This window comes from Ambystoma mexicanum, chromosome 4p (assembly GCF_040938575.1).
Source record: "Ambystoma mexicanum isolate Mex_15411 chromosome 4p, UKY_AmexF1_1, whole genome shotgun sequence".
NCBI lineage: Eukaryota > Metazoa > Chordata > Amphibia > Caudata > Ambystomatidae > Ambystoma > Ambystoma mexicanum.
In genome coordinates this window covers 734,503,884-734,527,093 of record NC_090927.1, presented here as the reverse complement: position 1 = coordinate 734,527,093, position 23,210 = coordinate 734,503,884, and the positions used below count along the sequence as shown (strand labels likewise).

The 23,210-nt window shown below is 45.0% G+C and overlaps 1 protein-coding gene across 1 annotated transcript in view; it reads left to right on the top strand.

Moving 5' to 3' along the window:
• The window catches only part of LOC138453436 (uncharacterized), a 270,880-nt gene that overhangs the window by 137,800 nt on the left and 109,870 nt on the right, over nt 1–23,210 (top strand). The window contains exon 3 of the mRNA XM_069606289.1: nt 19,971–20,060. Within this exon, the coding sequence (XP_069462390.1) occupies nt 19,971–20,060 (90 nt within the window). The remainder of the gene's footprint in view (nt 1–19,970; nt 20,061–23,210) is intronic.

Below are 23,210 nucleotides of genomic sequence, written 5' to 3'. Positions count from 1 at the left end.
GAGTCATAGATGGCAAGATCATAAGCATATGCCAGGAAGCCAATTTAAGCACCACCCAATCTTGGTGGGAAATTACCTCTTTCAATGAGAAATTCATCCATATCTACCAGGAACAAATTAAAATTAACAGGGGCAAGCACACACTCCTGTTTAACACCCTGTTTGATTTCAATTGGAGCGGATAATTTACCTTGGCGATTTAACCTAACCCATGTCATGTTTGTCATGGAGTAATTGACCAGCACTCAGAAGCTGCCTGGGCATTTGCAGCCTTGCTAATTTTGCCCATAATTTGGAGCAATTAATGACATTGAAGGCTGAGGCGAAATCGATGAAGAGGGCACAAAGGGGAGAGGCAGACTGTACTCTCGCCTGCTGCATTAGCAAACTCAATATTAAAATATTAAATACCATAGACATCCCTCAACGGAAACTGGTATGGAATCTGTTTAACACTTGGTTATCCACAATCTAATTGTTTATGCTTTGCAAGATGCAGGTAGCAAAAATGCTACTCACTACATCCAGCATTGAGAGCAATCTATAATTGCCCGGCTACCCTCGGTACCCCTTCGTAGAAACCAGAATAATATACGACTGCTGCCAGGACCTAGGAATACAATTGCAATTAACAATCTTAGTAAATAAACGCATTAGAATGCCAGCCCATATATCTGGGTTGACCTGCATCACTGCATTTGAAACCCCATCGGGCCCCGGGGCCGTAAATGACTTAAGACCCTTAATAAACTCAACAATTACTTCTTGATTAAAATAAATGTTAGCTATACACATAGGCTGTATGTTTTCCCCGGAGAAGGCCCCCTAAACTTGTCCTGTAAATATATAACCCAGCTAAGGCTGTCAATGAAAAATGTAAGGGCTTTAGATGATGCAGAGTGCCTATTAAAAAGCGCCACAACCTCTTGCTAATACCTATTAGAAGCACCTGATGTAACTCTTGCAAAGCTTTATTAGTAGCCGACCTACGGTAGCGCTTGATACAATTGGTGTAATGATTTTTCATGCGCTTAATTTCCATTAGTTTAGTGCTAACATGAAGGGGTAAGCAATTAGCTGTTCTAATAGCTTGGCGCAAACATTTATTTTCTTCTTTTATTTCTCCATCATATGGATAAACATGTTTCTGGTCTGGCTTGGCTAAGCAGGAGTTCCCAATAGTACAACATTTTGAAGTTATTGAGCTAAACCAATCCACTACCTTATCAGCAGACTTTGGAAATTTAAACACTCTATCGAAATTGTACATATCATTTGTTATAGCCTTCACAAATGTCATCATGCCAGCCTATTCGATTTAGCCCATGATTTATCTGGACAGCACCTACTTTATCCATCTCTCTTATGCCCAAATTCTTAGCCTTAACCCTCATAGTAAAAATGGCATGGTCGCAAAAGCGGCTAAAAGCAGACACAGTTAAATCCGCAAATGTACACACAGATTCACTCCCCAAAGAAATAATCAATCGAAGATGAGCGGAAGCCTCAATACTAGTCTCTATCATGATAACCTAAACCCATATCTTGTAAAAAAATACATCCAGGAACATGTCGACCTAATGGCTTTAGCCTGTCTATTTACTCCAAAAATACGAAGAAATATGCCCCCTTAGATACACTACAATCAATGCAGCTTGGGGCTTAATTGGAGTACCGAAAGCTTATGATCCTTTCTGCCATCTAAACTGAGGTTAAATTTGATTTCTACTGCCTCATCTGAACCCGCTACATTGATTTGGAGAATCTGAGGTTCTTATCATATGCAAGTGTAGTTGCCCAGCAACCTATCCTTTGTGTGCACTGTAGAAGCGTACCTGCGTATCCTACTAAGATGGCGGCCCGTGAATAAGAGCCAAACAGCTGTTTGAATACATCCGATGCCGATTGGCTGCCGCCTACAATATCCAGCATTCCTGACGACCGGCAGGCGGAAGCTGGCCCCTTTTGCTGAAGGCCCGTGCTAAAGGTGCCTGTCCAAAGTCGCCAGTTGCCCAAGCCAGTAACTCTGCCCCGTTTTTCAAATCCTAAACTCCTATCCCGGTGAGTGCACCTTAAGCAGGCTTGCTTGTCCCTCGTTAACATCGTCCAATAGAGGTATGGCCGTTATTCCGCTTAACTGAACATCATCAACGGTAAGCGTACCCCCCTACTAAGTACTACCTATACCATTGCGCTAAATAAAGTTGCCCATGTGTATGTCAGTACCTGTGCCAGTCATCAAGAAAGTAGGGGCTTACACCGCCACTATGCATGTGCACCCTACCATGGTTAACTGTATCACCTAAGACCACTACTGATCACTTCGCTCCACATAACTCTCTTGCGCATGCAAGGCTTTTCATCCTGTCTACTTGCGCTACGGACCTTGTACCAGAACTACTGCTAAGTGCCTAAACTCACTACCACGCTAGCGTGTGGTGCTATTTTAAGTGATGTGATTACGCGTTGACGCAGCAAGGTCTGTGTACATCTGCTTATTGTTCTATTATACTGACCAGTTGTGATTAATAATTGCATTGTGCTGTACCTATCCTAGACATGGCATACTTGTATGTGTGAGATTTAAGGGCAGAGACTCCATTCCACTGAATCTTGGTATGTGTACATGTGCACACCAGCCATTGCCTTTTATTATACCATGTTGTTAACGAATTGTGGCCTATAATTACACTGGGCTGTTCCTGTCCTGTACATTGGCCATTTGCTCATTGTCATAATCTAGGGTAGTATTCCCGCTCTAACGCGGCACGCCCCATGTACATTTTCTAATGGCTATGATCACTCTGTCATGCTGACCAACTGTGACTTACATTTACCTTCCTCCTTTACTTTTGAACAACCCTAGGTCATTTTTGCACCTGACCTGTTACTATGCCAACATGTTATGCCTTTCAGTTTCTGCTTCCTGACAGATGCATGGTGTATCTGACCTGTTACTATGCTAACTTGTTGGGCCTTATCATTGGGGGCAGAGCACGACTCCATCCAAACCTGACCTACGTGGCACCTGGGCGCACTACCTTTGGCCTATTTCTGCCCTCTGTGCAGTGAGACTGCAACATTACTGCTCATACCATTTACTTTTGTCTAGCACCACCAATTGCTTGACGCTGTGGGGCCCTGCATCTCTGTTGGATATCTTTATAAAATTGCAGTGTTGCATTCAACTGCGGCACTCCACGAGCACTATGCACATTACCGCCTACCTACTGTTAAAACTACTGTGCACCTTATTGATTGTAGGCCTACAGGCTAATACAGTAGCCTCCAACTACCTTGACTATCCGTACCTTATTATGGCCAACAAAACCTTTCTGCTATTGGGAATCAAACCGACTCCATTCCACCCACGGCTTAAGTTTGACAATTAGTTCTTAACGATCAAACCCACTAGATTCTTACCTACGTTGATCTTGGATATCAACTCCACCCAATGAGAACACACCAGTGGTGTGGTACCACTACCTGCCACCCACCTGCTACCAACTAATCTGAAAATCAACTGCACCCTAAACAAAACAAATATACCCTGTTCCATTTCAGTCAGAAATAATAGACTTCGCGCTAGATTAACTAGACTCCATGAACCACTGACTAATACTCTAGCTAAAACAGGTCTTCCCAACACGGGGGACAACCACAATACCAATATTAATGACAGAAAGATAAAGTATGCCACAGCCACTGATCAAATTTCCAACAACACCAATATTCTAGCCAAAACAGGAGCACCTAATATGGGGAACAACCATAACACCCAATCTAATGACAGAAAGAAAAATAATGCCACAGCCCCTATTCAAATCTCCAACAATAAAGTATGTCAGAGCAAATCTATTGCCTCCTTGACCAACACTAATACCCTAAATATCAAGGGCTCTTTAATTAATGCTAGATCATTGGTGGCGCATGCGACTGAGATAGCAGACTTGATCACAGCCGATAACCTTGACTTCCTAGCAGTAACCGAGTCATGGTTACATGCAGCTGAAGGCCCGGCCCTCCTACTTGCAGTACCTGACAACTATAATATCATAAGAGCAGACAGAGTTTACTCCAGGGGAGGAGGCATTGCCCTCATTGCTAAGTCTAACCTAGCTATGAGAATAGCCCCTTCACCAGTTGTCAATTCTTGTGAACTACTGACAGTTAAATTACCCACCTCCAACTCCAGTACTCTAACAGCCCACTTAATCTACAGACCACCAGGACCGATTGGTTCATTTGAAGAAGACATCTCCATAATACTTTCTGATAACACCAAAGCCTCCTCCCAAATACTTCTGCTTGGGGATCTCAACTTGGGTTTCAATGATCCTAACGACCAACATGCTCTGGCCATATTTAATACGCTTACCGAACTTGGATTCACCCAAAGAGTGACCTTGGCTACCCATGACAAAGGTAGAACATTACATTGGGTGGCGGACCTCAATTGTGAAGCATCAATCACCTCTATTACTCCCCAAACATGGACATATCACTTCCTACTCTCCTTTACCCTATTAGCTAACATCCAACTACTAAGTCAACTTAATAGCATTCCTACCCCTCACAAGGAACAAAAGGAATATCATGGTGGACAAGAGCATACCACTCATAACCCCCACCCTTAACTCATTACCGGACGTTTCTAATCCAGCCTCCTTAGTAGATGCCTACAATGCCACTATGAATAAAGCACCAGATGCCATTGCCCCACTTAAATTGCAGAAAAGTAAACCTAGAGCTCACCTGAACTCATGGTTCACTCCCCAACTAAAATCCTTGAGAGTAGAAAAGAGTAAACTAGAAGTCCTGTGGAAATATTTACCCACTGAAGAAAACAAAACTAACCTGATCAACATAGCTGCCTTCTACAAAAAAGAAATAATACGTACTAAACAGGAAACCTACAATGATAGGATTAAGAAAGATAGCTCAAGTACTAAGGAACTGTTCATCATCTTAAGAGAAATGGAAGCTCCCATAACTCAGTCAGATGATTGTCTGAAGGACAAAATCTGGTGTACAAATATCCAGAATGCCCTAACAAACAAAGTTCCCTTCCTTCAGAATAAGATTGCAGACAAAAGAGCTAACTTAACCCGACATAGGCAAGAACGTCACTACCATGGCTCACTCCACCAAACCTCCTTACTGCTTCAGATTCTCACAAGTCTCTACCCATGAGGTTGAATAAATCATCTCCTCCCTCAAACCTTCAAGATGTCAAGGAGATAGCTGCCCAGCCCATATAATTAAAGACGCTGCTAGAGACCTGGCGCCTCTTATCACTAAATTAACGCATCGTTCTCATCCGGCACTGTCCCAGTAATTTAAAGGAGTCCTGGGTCTTACCCCTCCTAAAAAACAATCTCTGGAACCGACCATTCCAACTAATTACAGGCCGATTAATACACTACCCTTCCTACTTAAGATACTAGATGAAGTGGCCTACATCCAGATCCAGGAGTACCTAGAGACCAATCACCTACTAGGAGTCTGTCAATCAGGATTTAGGCCACAACACGGTACTGAAACGGCATTGTTAGACCTAAAGACCCAGATCGAGGAGCTCAAAGATAAAGGAAAAATGGCCCTGCTACCTCTCCTTGATCTTTCCGCCGCCTTTGATTTGGTGTATCACAAAGTACTATGTAAACATCTCGCCTTAGCTGCTCACTTTTCACAGGATGCTATTACTTGGATCAAATCCTTTTTGAACAATAGGACTATGAGAGTCTTCTCTCCTTCAGCTGCCGCTGACCCTATTCCAATAACCTGTGGTGTGCCACAAGGTTCCTGTGTTTCACCAACAATGTATAATATATTCATGAAGCCATTGTTCGATGACTTGGACCATCTGGGTGTCACCTACAGTAATTATGCAGATGACACCCAGATCCTCATACCTCTTACGGGAGACTACGACAAGGACTTGGTACTAGTGAATAAAATGTACCTAATCATCCAGGTATGGATGGCCGCACACGGCCTATGACTGAATGATGATAAGATGGAGCTGCTGATACTCGTAACTGCAGCCAACCTCAACAGACTTAGTACAAAATACACTTCTATCAATATCGATGGGAATTACATTAAAGTCATAAACGAGGTAAAAAAGCTAGGTTTTTACCTTGATTCAGCCCTCACACTAAGTAAGCAAGTTAATGCCATGGCCTCCTCCACAGCATATACCTGCAAGTTGATTAGGGCCTGTAAACCCTTTCTGTCCAAAGAAAGCTGTACGATCCTAGCTAGAGCCCTTATCCTCTATAGGCTGGACTATTGTAATGTACTATACCTGGGCGCGAGCAAGTACATTATTAATAAAATCCAAATTCTTCAAAACAATGCGCTCAGTTCAGCACTTGGCATACCAAGGAGTGAGCATATCTCGGAGTTGAGGAGACAGTACAAATGGCTATCCACTAAGGCCAAAATTATGCTTAAAACTGTCTCACTAACCCATACATGTCTTAATTAAGTGGTCCCACTCTGCCTCTCTGAGAGAATCATGAAAAATTCTTGTCACGCCCTACAAGGACAGTCAACTCATTTTGTCTGGTCGTACCTAGATTCAAATAAAAAAAGGCAGAGGGGAGTAGTTTTCCTGTTATGGCTGTGCAATCCTGGAACGCCCTCCCTCCTTCCTTGAGAGCAGACCAACCATTTCATAACTTCAGGCGAAATACTATAAATTGGCTCGTTGCTAAGGACCTTTGACATAATTGGATAATCCTAGCCTTTACATGTGACTCAGTGGCAGTGTAGCTACTTCCACTGACTGTTAATGTATCTTCCTTTGTACCTGAATTGTAATGTCCTGTGTATTTTCTATCTGTATTATGCTCTTATTATGTACAATTCAACTGTAAATATTATAACTACTGTAATTTAAGCCAGAAGCATACTTGTAACTTTATGTAAATGCGTCCTGATACCTCCGGGTTTGGTGTGCTATATAAATCAATAAACAAACAAGCAGCTCGCATTTGGGTCGCCTCCTATTAAAATGTCAATCCCATGTTTACTTACTTTCAATAACTAATGTAAGTGTGTTATATGTTAACATTTGAGATGATTCAGTGTACCCACCACCTGGCGGAGCATACACATTTACGATCACTATTTCATGTTTGCTAGCCACTTTGACCTCAACAGTCAAAATGTTAGGATTAGCGTCTCCCGTGGTAAAATCGCAAGCTCTAAAAGCATTGGCACACAAAGTCAACAAACATCCAAATGGGTGACTCTTTTCCCCCGTGTAGCCAAGCTACTAAAACAAGTGAACCCATCAACAACCACCTCCCTCGTTATTCAAGTCTCCTGTAGCAAAATTACATCAGCGTTGCAATATAAATTTGCAGGAAACCTTCCCCAAATAAATGTGCATGACCACGAGTGTTCTAGGACTTAATCGACAGCTTTTCCTCAGGACCTCAGCTGGGGAGGCGGACAGCAGCCATTCCCAATGGCTTTTTATATTAGGATGCTCTGCAGGGTTACTAAAGGGCTTAGGACCAGACACTGTGTTGGCCTGTTTATTTTTATCAGAACCTGAGGAGCCAGAATCAATGGCTACCAAGACAAGCCTGTTTTTATTTTTGCAACCAAACAATGGGACAGTCCATTTCGTAGCCCCATTTCAGCAGTGCCTCCACATTTTGTCATGTCAAGGAGACAGTTTTTGTTCAGTACTCGAAATCAGAGTTCTGCAGCAGCCTCAATGGAGGGAGATGTCTAAACAGCCGTGGCACACTGCTCCGATTAACGGGAAATGCCTGTTTTAAAAGGACTATGTTGAACAAAAACCTATCCTTGCCTAGCAATGTGAAAGGGGATTGTGCTGTGCAATACATGTATGAGATGGTGTTATTCAGCAGGTTTTCTTCTAATTCAGAGTGAAAATAAATGAAATAAATTAAACTGCATTGGCAACCTGGGAGAAACCAGCCCAAGACAGGTTTCTGCTTGGGGGGATGCTAGCAACAGAAGGCCATTCACAGTAGATCCTAACACACAAGTGATAAGTTCTACCTTTACAGACTATGGTCTGCGCTCCAGTCTCTTACAATGGAACTTCTGGGACACCAACCTGTGAAGTCATAAAAGTTCAATCAGACTAGGAAACCCCCCTCCACAATGGGCTGAACTGACAGTTGGGGGGTAGCTGAAGAGAAAAAAAAGATTCCAGCGAAGGACAAAGGATGGCCATTTGTTTCAAAGACTACCTTTTAAATAAAACTGGTAAGACTTTTATCTTTGCAACAGGACTTCACAAAAATGTGAAAACTTAACAGTTTAAATGTTATTTCATGGGCTTTAATTTAATACATCATAGACTTCACTGCCACATGGGGAATAGAAATGGCAGATAATTGGGTATTCCACTGAAAGTGTACAGGATGCCACTGTCAAATTTAACACTGATATGCCTAATAATAATCTATACACATGTGTAAAGTTATAGAATTTTAAGTAATATAATTCTCTCTGAAAAGCGTGAAAAACTGGTAGAAGGGCGGAACAAGGTCCCACAACCGTGAGGATTGGACTGCTATGCTCTACATACAATGTGTAATCTGCCCATGTGATTTGTTAAAGTGCACAAATGTATAAATGTGTAAATTAGGTTATGACTGATTTTTGGCAAAAAGGACTGTGGGATGGCTTTTTACCTCATAAAATGCAACCTCATAAACTGGGACTCCTCCTCGAGGAGGCAACCAACATTGATTGTCCTATCTGCTTCTTGGAGGTAGGCCTAGCTCAGTGCTGCCCAACAATAATTCTGTGATGTCACCATGCTCTATAAATAAGTGGTTGACAGAGCTCCAGACACACTTTCTCCTGAATTTCCAGCGCCTGCATTCCTGATCTTCGCCATTCATCCTGCCAGACTCCAGATTCCACTACAAGGCCAAAACAAAGCTGACCAGTTTTCACTGCCAGGCAAAAGCATAGCTCATCTACTCCAGCAAAGGCCTAGATTAAGAAAATCCCACTAAAATCCCATTTAAAAAGGGAAAGGCTGTGGTACCTTAGCATCCTGAGACCAGACCGGCTTGTCCACTACCTGTGCCATCCAATGACCCGAATTGCCCAGCTGCAATTGCCATCAGGTGACCAGACCTTTGCCCAGCTGCCTTTTGCCAGGAGAGTCCGCTACCTGGTGACCCAAGCGGTGCAGTGACCAGAACCCTGTTGACTGTTCCAAAATTCCCAAACCCAAGCGTGGACTGTGAGTATCCCATAACACAGAAGTCTACCCCATCTTGACCAGTTTGGCTTTGTTCCACTCTCTAAGCAATCCTATCCCTACTCTGGTAACTTGTTAAAACTGTTAGAATTCTCTGTGCACCCTGTCATTGGATTTCCCAGCGTTAGCGCCACTTTCGTATTTTCCTTTTGTTCTGCATAGATCATAAGTCATTAGTGATATTTTGATTAAATAAATTAATTTTCCCTAAAGAAAAGGGCTACACTGCGTGAAGGGTTACAACTGCAGTGTAATTTTTATATCCAAGGGTGGCATTCCTCTTTTCTTAGCCATTAAATCTAGTTTAAGTAAAATTTGTCTTTGTTTTTTTAAAACCGATTTTCTCTTTTTCACTGCTATATTTTCCTGAAAACGAACCTCACTCTACCTTCCAAATCAATCTCAATTCACCAGCTAGACACCTATTTTCACGTCTATATTGTCCCTGTGATATATACCTATTCCCCGGCCCAAAAAACGCATTGAGAATTCAAGTATTTCACCTGTTTTTCCTCAAATTCGTTTGTGTCATTTTAAACAGGAATTGAGAATATTGCAACTTTCCAACGTGTCATTCGGCTGCAGCATGTTCTAATTTTCTACTTGTTTTTGAATTGTATGCTTCTTGTTGATCCCTTGCTTTGTGATTGCTGGGGTGTATGCATTACTGTTGTCGTGAGAAATCATATTTGTCTCAAAGATTTAACCGCACATTAATTATTTGTAGTTTGAGGGAACATTGCAGGGGGAAACCTTAACTTGGGTGCTGTCTATTCGAATTCAAAAAGTGCTCCTATTAAACTGTGCATTGCTTCCATTTCCATTGTAATTATCACTTCATTGGTGATTGCTGCCCAATATTAAAATGTGTGTTATTTTTTGTGAATTCTAAAAATAAATAAATATTGTATTTCACCAATCGTCCTGGTTCATGGTCCATTGTGACCTGGGATATTTGTAAAAGGGTGTGTGAAACGGGTCGGGTATCGGCTCAATTTGAATTAATTGAAATGAAAGAAAAAGCATTCCTATTGAGCACCACATACCAGGCCAAGACCAAGTGTTCTGGTCCAGTGTGTGACGCCCGGTTGGTATCCTTAACAAATTGCATTTGCATTAAAGTTGTATTTTCTACAATTCAAGCCCTCTCATCATTGTTTGGATGTTCTTGAGGGTCTACAGAGAGCTCATCTACAGTGGGTGGTGGGACGTTGCCTCTGAGCAGCTCCCAGCATGACTCAGCTCCCTGTGCTGAATGCATCACAATTGCAGAATTGACAACTTCTCTTGCTAGTAAACCCACATTCCATGCTCCTGGCATGGGCTACCATGTTTTTATAGAACAGGTCAAGCAATTTGATTATCTAGGGATAAGGTTCAATGAGATATCAAGCCAGACAGACCAAGTGGAAAAAGTTAGGGTCACCTTATGTAAATATGGGGGTGGGATCTCCTCCTCCTTTTGGAGTAGGGGAAGCGGGGTGATTTATGCAGCTATAGAACTGTTCAGGAGCCAGGCACTTCCTGCCGCAGCGTATGGTGCAGGGATTTGGGTGTATGCTGTCCCCAAGGGGCTGTCTGTGACTGAGAACATGTTTTTTTTTAACACTTTATGTATAGCACTTGACATTACAACAGAGGAGAGAGAGAGCATGGATACACATTAGGCAACAACAGTATGAATACAAACATTTGGTGCACAGCAACGACAATCACGTAGAATAGGCATTGCATATGATCGCACAAAAGGCGTATATGTAAACAGCAATTAATGTATAGGTCAAGTGGAGTTGTTGGTGGGAGAGGATAAGGTCGACCCATCCATCTCATTGGCGGAAATAGAGGAGATGTAGACGCGGAGCTGTGACCAGACATTTCTGTGTTTGGACATTGGAGGTTGTAAGTTCACCGAGGGCTCCTCGGTGTCAGAGGCCCAAGTCACAGCAGCCAGCCACTGTGAGTGCATGAGGACACGCGGCCTGAGCCAGCATAGTAGGATACAACGAGTTGCAAGGAGCATGCATAGTCCCGCCAACCTCCTGGAGTCCCGGCCGAGACCGGGAAAGTCATGAAAGAGACAGCCTAGTGGAGATGGGGCAATGTCGTGGTCAAGGATATCAGACAGAATTGAGTAAGGGATGGGCAGGACCAGAGCATATGGAGGTAGGTAGCGTCCTCAGAGGCGCACCTAGGACACCTAGAGGAATGATCTGGTGATATGCCGTGTAGCCTGATTGGAATGTAGTGGAATCTGTGTAAGATTTTGAATTGTATAAGCTTGAAACGTGAATTAAATGACACATTATTGGTGTGGGCACACATACGTTTCCAACGATGATCAGTGATATCGACCACCAGGTCCTCCAACCAAGAACGTTTGAGGTTGTCAAATGGAGGAGTAGATTTGGATTGTAATAGGGCATATAACCTGGACACTTTCCCTCTAAAGGTATTCACATTCTTGAGCTCAGCTAAAATAGGATCATCAGGTGGTATAGTGGGAAAACCCAGGTATCATCTTACAAGGAACCGGTGAAGGCCTGCGTATTGAAGCCAGATAGGTGACCTCTGTCGCAAGGCCTCAGGTAAGTCAGCCCATTCCAAGAAGTTGCCCTGAACGAAAACATCACGGATAGCTTTGAATCCCGACTCCGCCCAGAGGCGCACTACAGGGGAGCACACTTAATGAAATTTCAGAGGAGCAGACAGCCATGAAAAGGCAGAGACTCGTTGGACAGCAACCACATTTTAGACAAAGCAAGGAACGTGGTACCTACCGGATCTGAGCGACTACAACTAAGATGTGGGGGAGAGAGAACCAAGGAGCGAATATCGCATTCCCCAACCGCCGGCTGTTCAAGTCTAACATGTGGAGGAGGATTCGAAGTATTAAACCAGTGCGACGCAAATTTCGCTTCAGCGACCAGCCAATATTTCTCAAAGTTGGGAGCTCCAAAGCCACCATTGTCCATTGGAGTAGCTAGAGTGTCTAGTTTAAGGTGAACTACCCCAGAGTGCCACAGGAACAAGTTAATCGTGCGGTTTAGTGATTGGAAAAATTCCCTACCAGGTCGAAGAGGAAGGTTGAGAAAGCGGTAAAGGAGTTGGGGAAGCACAATCATTTTTAAGATTCCAACCTTGCCAGCCAAGGAAATTGGAAGTTTAGCCCATCCCGAACATTTCTTAGTCAGTGTGTTTAAGTAGTTGTGGAAGTTGGACTCAAATATTAATTCGGATTGTCGGGCAACGACTACCCCAAGGTACGTGAGTTCAGATTGTGCCCAAGCGAATCCCATGAGGTCAGATGGAGGAGGGGTGGCGTTGGTGAGGGGGAAAAAGCGTGAATTTGCAACAGTTCACCCTGCGTCCAGATATCCGACCAAAGTGGACAATGTCCTCCAAGATCGGGGCGAGATTGTGTTCAGGCGAGTGGATAAAGAGTAAGGAATTGTCGGTATAGAACATCTGTCCTCAGTGCAGACCTTGGGGACCGGATCTGAGTATAATAATTTAACCCATGACAGGAAACGGGGTCTGAAATTACATTTAGTAAGCACAAGCCAAAGATAGCCCCATGAGACAGAGTCGAAAGCCTTCTGCCTATCGAGGGCCGCCGCCACGGCATGAGTGTTAGGGTTGGCTAATGATGTTAAATAGATGATGAAGGTTGAGGGAGGTCAATCTAACCCAGATTGGTCTGAGTGAATGGTGTGAGGCATGTAAGGGGTCAGGCGAAGGGCCAAGATCTTAGCAAAGATCTTAATATCGCTGTTAATGAGGGAAAGGGGGCGATATGAGAGACATTGGGTATGGGGTTTGCCCGGTTTGAGAAGGACCATTATAATGGCCTCACAAAGTGATGGTGGTGATATACCTGCCTCACAGGACTCCTCCCATAGTACCAGGATTTGGGGAACCAGTCGTGATTTGTATTGCTTATAAAATTAAATCGGGAGGCCGTCAGAGCCAGGGGCTTTACCTGAAGCCAGGGAGTTAATCACTTCGGATATTTCTTCGGCCGAAATAGGTATGTCGAGATCATTGCGAGTTTCGTTGGAAAGGACAGATAGGGGAAGGGTGTCCAAAAAAGCGCCCACTTCAGAAGTAGGAGTGGTGTCAACATTGGAGTATAAAGATTTGTAGGACGCTAGAAACTCTGCATTGATGTCCTGTGAGAGTAGGGCCAGGGAACTGTCAGGTTTCTCTATAGCAGGAATATTAGGGGAGCTTGTTTCCTGGCAGAGTAGCCTGGCCAAAACACAACCATGCCGTTCACCTTCTCCATACCTCCTGGCGAGGGCCGGAGAGTCAATGAATGTCCTTTTGTGCTCAGCATGCATACAGAATGTATCTAATTCCATGCCAATGTTGGAGAGGGCCTCGGTGGACTGTGTCTGGGCATATTGGGCCTCAAGGGAGGAGAGTACAGCTTTGCTTTTTGATATGTTCCTTCTGATCACTTTAAGGATACCAGATTCCTTAGAGATGGCAATGCCCCTGATGTAGGTCTTGAAAGATTCCCAGAGGGTGGCCTGCGTGCAGACTGACCCGGTGTTATCATCTATAGCGTATTGCAGGTCTAGGTTAAAGGCTAGGTCCAAGAGGGACTGCGGTTTCATCTTCCACGACCGGGTCTTATCCCGGTCAAAGTCTCAATTAAGGGAAATTATCACCGGGGAGTGGTCTGAAAAAGTTTGGGGTAGGATTGACATACGAGTGATGTTCCTAATGGGTATGTCAGATGTGAGCCGCCTATCTATCCTGGAATGCGAATCATGCACAGAGGAGTAGAATGAGTACATTTGGGAATCGGGGTGTATGAGTCTCCATGCGTCCAATAATGGTAGTTGTGGTAGAGCGGCCAAAATCATTTTAGCAGCACTGGAAAGTTGGTGGGGCCGAGAACCCGATCTATCCCAGTCTACATCGAGGATTGTATTGAAATCTCCACCCCAGAGGATCGGGACAAGGGGGAATCCAGCAAGTAGGGAGACCAGGTGTGTGTAAAATTCAGGGTCGTCAATTTTGGGCCCGTACACATTGAGAAGAACAACCTCTTTACTAAGTAGTCTGCCGTAAAGCAGGACATAACGGCCTAATGGGTCTATATAGGATATGATGTGTTGAAACTTCACACTCCTGTGAATCATGATCATGACACCCCTGTTTTGGGTGGAGTAGCTCGTGTAATACCTTTGGGGACCCCATGTCTTGGCGAACCTGCTACAACCCTCGGTTCTGGCGTGTGTCTCCTGAAAAAAAAGGATTTTAACCCTGTGGTGTTCCACGTACAACTGCAAATTATGCATCTTCTTGTGATTTCCGAGACCCCTCACATTCCATCTCATGTAGACCAAGTCTTGATCAGCCATCGGGGTAACCAAGTGACATGGAAAATACTAGATATTGGGTCCGACGTCTATTTATGAATTGCGTACACCATAAAATGAGCACATACTCAAGCCACACTTTGCATGCCAAGCATCTTCTGTTATAACTCACCCCCCCCTAGCCTCACCCACCCACAACCCTCTCCTAATCATAGGATTGAAATCCCAACTCCCAACAAACAGCAACAAAAACAACGGCATCATCGTCTGGGGGGTTGTGCACTTGTTGGGCGCTGATGCTTCCGAACCGGGGACCAAAAATAAGGATCAAAGTGGCTATTGTGCTAATGATGAACAGAGACAGGCGGACCAAGTACGGTGATGAAGACAATCCAAGAGCCAATACAAGTACGCAAATAACATGAGAGTCAGACCAAGGAATTTCCAACATCAGGATACACAGGGACCAGCAAAACAGTTAGGCACAGTATACCATCATAGGCTGTTTTCTCCACATGGATATGATTTCAGATCTAAGCCTGGACGGACAGAAAAATGTAGTGTGCAACATTAGTGGTAGATCATATAAGTGGAGGGGCAAAACAATGTAGACAACATTAGCAAGGCAGCAATAACCAGACAGCACAGGGCTGATTCAAGGGCCACCACAGCAGCAGGGCCGGGGGGAAACAGTAAAGGACCTGCGTGTATTGCATGACAATCATCATGACATAGAGCATGATCGTCTGCACAGGTGAAATCATCCAGGAAAGTGATAGTCGATAAATTTGGAGGCCTCCTCAGGGATGGTAAAAAAGAAGACCTGGTTGGAGTGTTCGATCCTGAGCTTGGCTGGATACAGCATCAAGTATTTGACCCCAAGATCTTGCAGCCTCCTCTTGGTTGCAAAAAAGGATTTACGCTCCTGCTGGACCGCCACTGAGAAATCCGGGTACAAATGAGATCCCAGGTAGAGGTCTCCCTTGACCCTCGCGGCTTTGAGCAGGGCATCACGGTCGCTGTACTTTAGGACACGTGCTATAATAGGGCGTGGTGGCTGACCAGGCTTCGGTTTGTCTGTAACTGCGCAGTGAGCCCTTTCAATTGCGAATTGTGGTGAAAGCTTTGGAGAGTCGAGGAGTGCCTGCAAGGTCCATTCAACAAAGTCTTCCATGGTCCCCTCGATCCTGTCCTCGGGGACCCCAATGATGTGGATATTGTTGCGTCTAGAGTGCGATTCGAGATCCTCATTCTTTTTAGCAACCTCAGAAATCTGTCTAGAGAGTGTGGAGACCTCGGCCTGAAGGCTAGCCAAGCTGTCCTCTGTCGCACTCAGCCTCGTTTCAACTTCAGTGACTCAGTTGTCAGTCTTTTCCATGTGTGCTTTAATTGAGGAGATAGTACCATTCATGTTGTCTAGTTTGGACTGCAGAGTGGTAAACCCCTTGCGCATGAGCTCCATCATTGATTGAGACTCATTGGGCTCAGGAGGTCTCGAAGCGGACGGTTGTGATTCCGAGATGTCGCCAGCAGGTATAGACGGTGTCTTGGTGAACATATTAATGGAGCTCTGTTTTTTGCCGGCACCTTTTGTCATGGTTCCAAGGGGGGGACCGGCATTGATAAGTGAATAGTTTGAGCAGGACGCAGCCGGTTCCGATGCTCGGGCCCCCCCAATGGACTGAGTGAAAGCTAGAACCAAGTGGTAGAAGGATGATAGATGCAGGAGAGCGCGTTGAGTGCCAGTGTGTAGATGGTAAGCAGCCAAGGGCACATAATCATTGAACGGTGTACCACAGGACTCTGGCCAGGGCTGTGGGATCCTGTGGCACCGCATGAGTGTCTGTGCGGCAGCCATGCAAAGGGGTGTAGAGGGAATCAGGTGTTGGGCGCCTCAAAGGGACGTCAGGCAGAGATGAGATCGGCAGCCGGATGGAATATTGATGGTGGATTTTAGCTGGGGGAGCCGATCGTCCCGCGAATAGTCACCTGCTTGCTTCAGAATGCATGGGCCGACCTCCAAACGAGCATGCAACAGTACAGCTGATATGGATTTTCAAAGTTGTATGGAGGTCGTGCAGAACGATGATTGCTGGTCGCCCAACAACAGTAGTAGGTGCGCAACTGGCAACGTTAGGCCGACGCCGGCAGACCCATGGAGCGTAGGCAGAGCCCCCGTTGCACCATATGGTGGGGAAGGTAGTTGGACGATGTGATGTCCTCTCCTCCAAAGGGGGGGCAGCAGAGGTCAGTGGGGAGCAGTGACGGTAAACCAAGTGAACTGTCGGTGGCAGCCCCCCCAGCATAGCGGCGCTTGATGCAACTGGCTTCAGGAGTGATTTTGGGACTTGTTTTCCATGATTACACACCGATGCTGCAACAGCGTCTCCATGAATCAGGCACGGGGGGGAGCACCGAGGAGGAGGCAGCGTGCGCACCCAACAGCACACAGGGTGACGCAGCGAGCGAAGCCCCAAAGCAACGCCGCAGCTAGCCGCCGCCACAGCTCCCCGTGTGGGCAGGGAGGAGTCCAATGGGGAGGATGTAGGGTCGTTACACGTGCCTCGCCGAGCCCACGGGTACGGCCGCAGGGTTAATGCAGCAGGGGGAGGGCAGGCAGTGAGAGGGGTCGGCGCCCGTTCTAATGGGTGAGATTCCGAAAAGCGCGCGGTCCGCCGCGTCGGAGTGGCAAAATAGTCAGGTGGGTCACCGGATGATGAGGGTGAGGGCCGCCCAACAGTGTGAGTGGGAAGGCACTGAGGATCACTCCTTAATGGCAAAATAAGGAGGCAGGAAGTTCGCTGTTGCTGCATCCTTCCCCATCAGCTGGGCCCACAGCCGTGGCATCTATGCCCACCGTAGAGCAGCGTACCTGTAGCCGAAGGCCAGGGAGGAGTGGCGCTGTCTCATGGTCACAGCGCAGACGGCAAAATCTCTGGCCCCAGGTCAAGTCGTGGTCGCAAAATTGGATGTTGGGTGGAGGGGAGCCTCAGCAAGGAGTCAGCGGTCACTGTTCCACAGCAAACGATGCACAGCTGCAGATATTTGAAAGGATGCGGTCCCCTGAACGGAGCTCACTCAGTAAGTGCCTGTGTTCGTCCAAGCGCAACAGCGTCCCCGCCTGAGAACATGTTTTTTAAGAACGTATTGCCGTTACCAAAGAATGCCCCTACCCATTTGCTTCTTTTGGACTTGCAAGCCTGGCCTGTGGCCGATCAAATATTCTTAATATCTGCTCTATACTGGATCTGGTTGTGGGCATCCCTAATCTGTTCCCTTATAGAGAGGCAGTAGTGGAATTTTTTTAATTAAATGGGGCTGGACATTTTGGTGGGTGTAGCATGTTAAATTCATGTTGTTGAGGTGGAATACTAGCCAAATGTGGTTTTCCCCACAGGAGTGTTGTGCATCTACGAAACATGCTCTGAAATCACTGGCACGGCTGCTTCAAAAGAAAAATTGGAATCCTTGACAATTGCATTAAAGAATGGACCGGACATTTCCTGCGTCAACTTGCTGGGTAATTGCCGTAATGTCTACATGATCCACCTCCGTACGAACGATCTCTCTTCGTACAGTTTAGACTTGGCTTTTTGCCTGTTGCAAGCTATACTTGTTCTTGGCCTCACCTTAATTCTGGGGTTTGTCCGCTGTGTAATTTAGCTGTCGAATCCCTGGTGCATTTTACTTTAATATGCCCAGTTCTATTGCATTTGCAGAAAAGATATCTACGATCACTCCTGTTACTGATATGCATATAAGAACTACTGGTGAGGCAAAGCTAATTTTCTTTCGCTCGGTGGACTGGAAGGTGGTGTATTCCATGGCTAAGTATGTACACCGTACGTGGTTTATGCGCGTGAGATTGTTGAGTAGTGGGAGCCCTACTAATAGCGTTACGTGAGGGACTGCGAGATTTCTCTCCCCTTGTGTGCTTTATGATTGTCAAGCTATATTGAACAACTGGGGCTGCTAGTACACTCTCCCCTTGAAGCCTTTCCCAATTGTAAAACATATCCTATGAGTGATACAGGATCTTAGGGATTCCTTGAAGTTTATGTATTGTATGTATTTTACAACTTTTTACAGGCAGCCACTAACCGTTCCTTTTGTACTTTGCCGATTTTATGTTTGTGATTTATTTTGTGTATCTTATTGTAATGCATTGTGATCTATCCGAATAAAGCACTTAAGAAAAAGTGTTTATCAGCATGGATGTTAATCACTGAATTCCCCCTTCTCGAATGCTGCTCCCCTTGGCCTCTGACCCCCCACCCCGCACATCCCCTCCCAACCCCCTGCCCTCCCCGACTTCACCCCACCCTGCTTGCCTCTACTAGGCTCCCTCTCTAGCGCTCTCTGCTCGGAGGACCTCTCTTTACGCTTTCCCGCCGTCATCTTCATTTGTTGTTTATTTCAGAGGGATTTGGTGCATGCTGTATGCATTTTTCCCACAAAAACAAATTCTAACAACACCCTGGGCACAGGTCCGGGATGCTAATATCTTTAAGCACCTCATTCTGTGGAAGTCTTGGGTGGTAATGGTGGTCACTGCTCGAGTGAGTGGCACTCTACGCCCAAGTCCTCTCAGAATTAAGTGCTTAATGTTCTATTGTAACCACATTGCTTGCTGAATGGCACTTGTTCCCAGAATCTTGTCACGTTCCAAATTCTGTTCTGGAACCACATTGCCACAGCATTTGATGTGAGCATCTACGTAGGGAAAAAAATTATCGATGCACTAATGATTATTGATGTGCGGTTTCTAAGAAATCAATCATTTAGCTACACTGTTGCTAGCTGCATGTACAGAAAAGTGACGAATATTCGACGGGAAAATGACGTATCCCCAAAGTATGTGGGATATTTATGATATACCGTGTTTCATATTTATGTTCTGCTCTATGCTCCTTCTTATGTTTGCTGTAGGTTAATGCCAGTTTGTCAAACTTAATCATGGGCCAATATCCCTCAGCAATAAACAACTCTATAATTTGTCCCAGGATGAAGTACGTTTCCTGGGTAGCCTTTGCAATCGAAAAATTGAATAATATTGATATCAGTCCAGAAGACGCTTTCCACGCCACACGTTGAACTATAAGACACAAGTGCCCAACAAAAAAGTCATAAAAGATGTATTTATTGCGAATGTACGCCAGACAAAATTAGGCGAGGAGTTTTTAATTCGAGCTGAGGAACATTTTATACAATGATTACACATCTATAAAACATGCCCCCCCCCCGCTACCCGACCTCCCGTAACTTAGAATATGTGTGCAGTGTTGGGCTACATCGTGTGCGTACAGGGAACACTAAAATGAAGAATGTTTTGAAAAAATATTTATTCTCCAATCTTAACTCTTTTTCTAAAGGACAATCAACTTTTGGGACAATTTCAAGCAATCCTACATGAGTCTGGATGCATGGCTCGATCAAGCAAAGATTTGGAAAGCAAAGGCCAGGTAGGCATATAGATTGCTTATGTTGAATAAAAATCGTAGTTCATTCTGTCATGCACTGCAAAAACTGTATAAACATTTTCTCCTACGTGATTTCCTTTTAGTTGTGTTGCTAATATAGTGGGAATGTTCTGTGGATGGGATTCTCAGATTTATCTACTTACACTTAATGCTCCATCGGCCTTTTGTGACAAATATTACAACATAACATTCCATGAAACATAAACACATCAAGACATAAAATACCAGCTTATAAGATTCAAAAATTGTACTGCTATCCATTTTATAATTGTCTAGTATTTGCAATTACACATGTAAAATGCCACAGAATTCAATTCTGATTGTATGCTAAACCTCAGTGCACAGTCCACAGTTTTTGTAGCACATGATCATGAAAAGCTGACCCTAGACCCAGACCACATGGCCAACTACCGGCCCATTATGAACCCCTTGTTTAGTGGCAAAATCTTGGAAAAGTAGTTGCTAAACAAGTACTCGCCAGAACCGAACAACTACACATCCTAAATTACTATCTGTTGGGGTTCTGCCCCTAGTTCAGCATCAAGAATCATGTCTCTTTGACCTCCCAGCTGCCTTCTACTCCATTCCTCCTCTCCATCCTTGCTGGCAGGATGGGTTTCTCGGGCACGGTCCTGAATTGGTTGACTTCCTACCTCTCCGGCAGACACCAGGCCGTCCTGATAAACATAATGTATTCTAACTGACTCCCACTCTCGTGTGGAGTCCCCCAAGGCTCCATTCCTCTCACTAATCCTTTTTAACCTTAAGATGGAGCCTCTGGGCACACTCTCCAAAGATCAATATAGCCATCAACCAATAAGCAGACAATACTCTGTTTTACTGTTGTTAATTCGTTTTTGAGATTAACTAGCAATCATCCAGTCCTGGATGTCGACTGCTTACCTCCAACTTAACCCATCCATCCAAGACCGAATTCATCCTCCTAGGTGCCCCTGCTAAACAACAACCTGTCCATCACTGGCTCAATATGCCTAGACGGATTTAATCTTAAACTCTCAGTTTCAGCAACCCTTAGGCTTCACCACTGAGAGCGACCTGTCCTTCCAGAAGCACATAGCCAAGAAGACCCAAACGGTCTGGCTCCAAATCTCCATCCTTTACAAAATCAAACCCTTCATCCTTCCGTAGGACTTCTGGACTGTACAGGATCAAACCAGGCCTGTTCAGCAGAACAGGTTATCCTTTAACAATAGGTAGTGCAGGCCGTTGTGGTCTCTCACATCAGTGGGGAAATAGGCCCTCCTGAGGGGACTCCCTGCCACCCGCTTGGCTCCCCTGAAAGCAGTCCATCATGCTGCAGCACATCTTATTATGGCTACGCAGAAATTTGACCAAATCAACACCGTCTTACACAAATTACATTGGCTTCCTCTTCAGGCCATGATACTGTTTTAGACTGTATGTATCATCTACAAAGCAGTCAAAAGTACCACACCAGCGTACCTGGTGGCTAAGCTCCACAGACCTGGTGACACACTCTCCTCATGCAACAAATCAACCAACCAGATCGAATATCCACTCATCTGCAAAGAGAGGATCTGCAAACCATCCTTCTCTTGTCATGCACCTACTCTTGTTTGACAAAAAAAAACATAGCCCGATGTTCGCAGATTCCAGCCTGCAATCTACCTATTGCATGAGCGGGCCAACGCGGCTGAAAGCACTGTTTGTCAATGTGACCAGATCTGACTCTGCTCTTCAAGACATCTTTAGCTCAGATAGGACTATTTATTTACCTGGTATGCAGGGATGTTGCTGGTTTGGAAAAGATCCAGGGATATGCTAATGTTGGGACTGTCGGGACTCGGGCTTGCTAGCCTTTTGGTGTAGTCCCTGAGCTTCTATCCGGGCCTCCAACTAAAAGACCTAGGGCTATAGCCCCCTAACCCCTCGCCCACCAGCAACACTGCTGCTGGCATGTAATCGGGGACCAAGATCTGATACTTGGGGCTGCGGCAATAGAAGAGGCCCCCATTCTTGTAACCTCTGGCTTAGTCTCAAAGCAGATAATGCATCTTGAAAAGAATTTTCAGCACCAAGATTTTCTCTTTGCATGATCTACCGAAGTTCAATGGATTGAAAATGCTGCCGTTTTTCCAGCCCTTCTTGCCAGTTTTTTTACCACATTTATGTTCGCAATAAGAATGACCTGTATACCCATTCCCAGGAAGCTTCGGTCATTGAGACAGTCAGAAACCAGGGCAGTTCTGTGCACTTTGTATGTTTGGTGTGAGTATTCCAAACCGAGCCAGCAACCATAAAGGAGGAGTTAGACAGCTTATTCTACCATTGTGCTGAATGGATGTATATCGGAAAAGACAGAATTTCTTAACGGAGCTATCACACTTTTACTGGACAGATCAGCACCTTTTAAAGAAGCTGTCAATGGGTTAATAGAGGTTTGCAGCATGATTGACCGAACTGCTGAATGCCCCAGTACATGCCAACCACATGAATGCAATGCATGACTTTCCACTTCCTAACCATACATCCAGAGGCAACCCTTTAAGCTTATTTCAAGACCTGTGCACACTTGCATGGGACTCAGATTGCTTCCAACGTCCAGGCTGTTTTGTTCATTTGTGGGGGATTCTACCCAGAAACAGAATCCCAAAGGGTGGCAGTAAGTCAGCTGTTTCACAAATGGTTTATAAGAGAGTACTGTACTTTTTAACAAGCTGGTATTTGAATGTGACAGTAATTGTAATTGTTTACTAGTAAAGCGCTTATATACAAGTGAAGTGCTTCAAAGCGGGAAGGAAACAAGGGAATACAGAGTAATTGTTAGGCCTTGAAGTTTCCGAATGATCAACAAAAAAAATACTAGCATGCTAGGCCTGATAGCATTACTACTAGTGCAAGTGCATGACAAGAAGGAAGGCGAGAAAGGGGGGAGGAGAGGGAGAAGAACATACAATCCATAAACTACCGTACTAGGCCAACAACGTTTCAGATAGTGCCAGTGCATGACACAGAATGAGGTGATAATGGGGGGAGGAGAAGGAGAGAAGATACAGAAACAAGAAACAAAAAACTACCGTACTTGGCCTGGCGAACTAGGCCTAGTGCATTCTGGTAACGTAAGTGCGCAGATAGGAAGCGAAAGGGAGG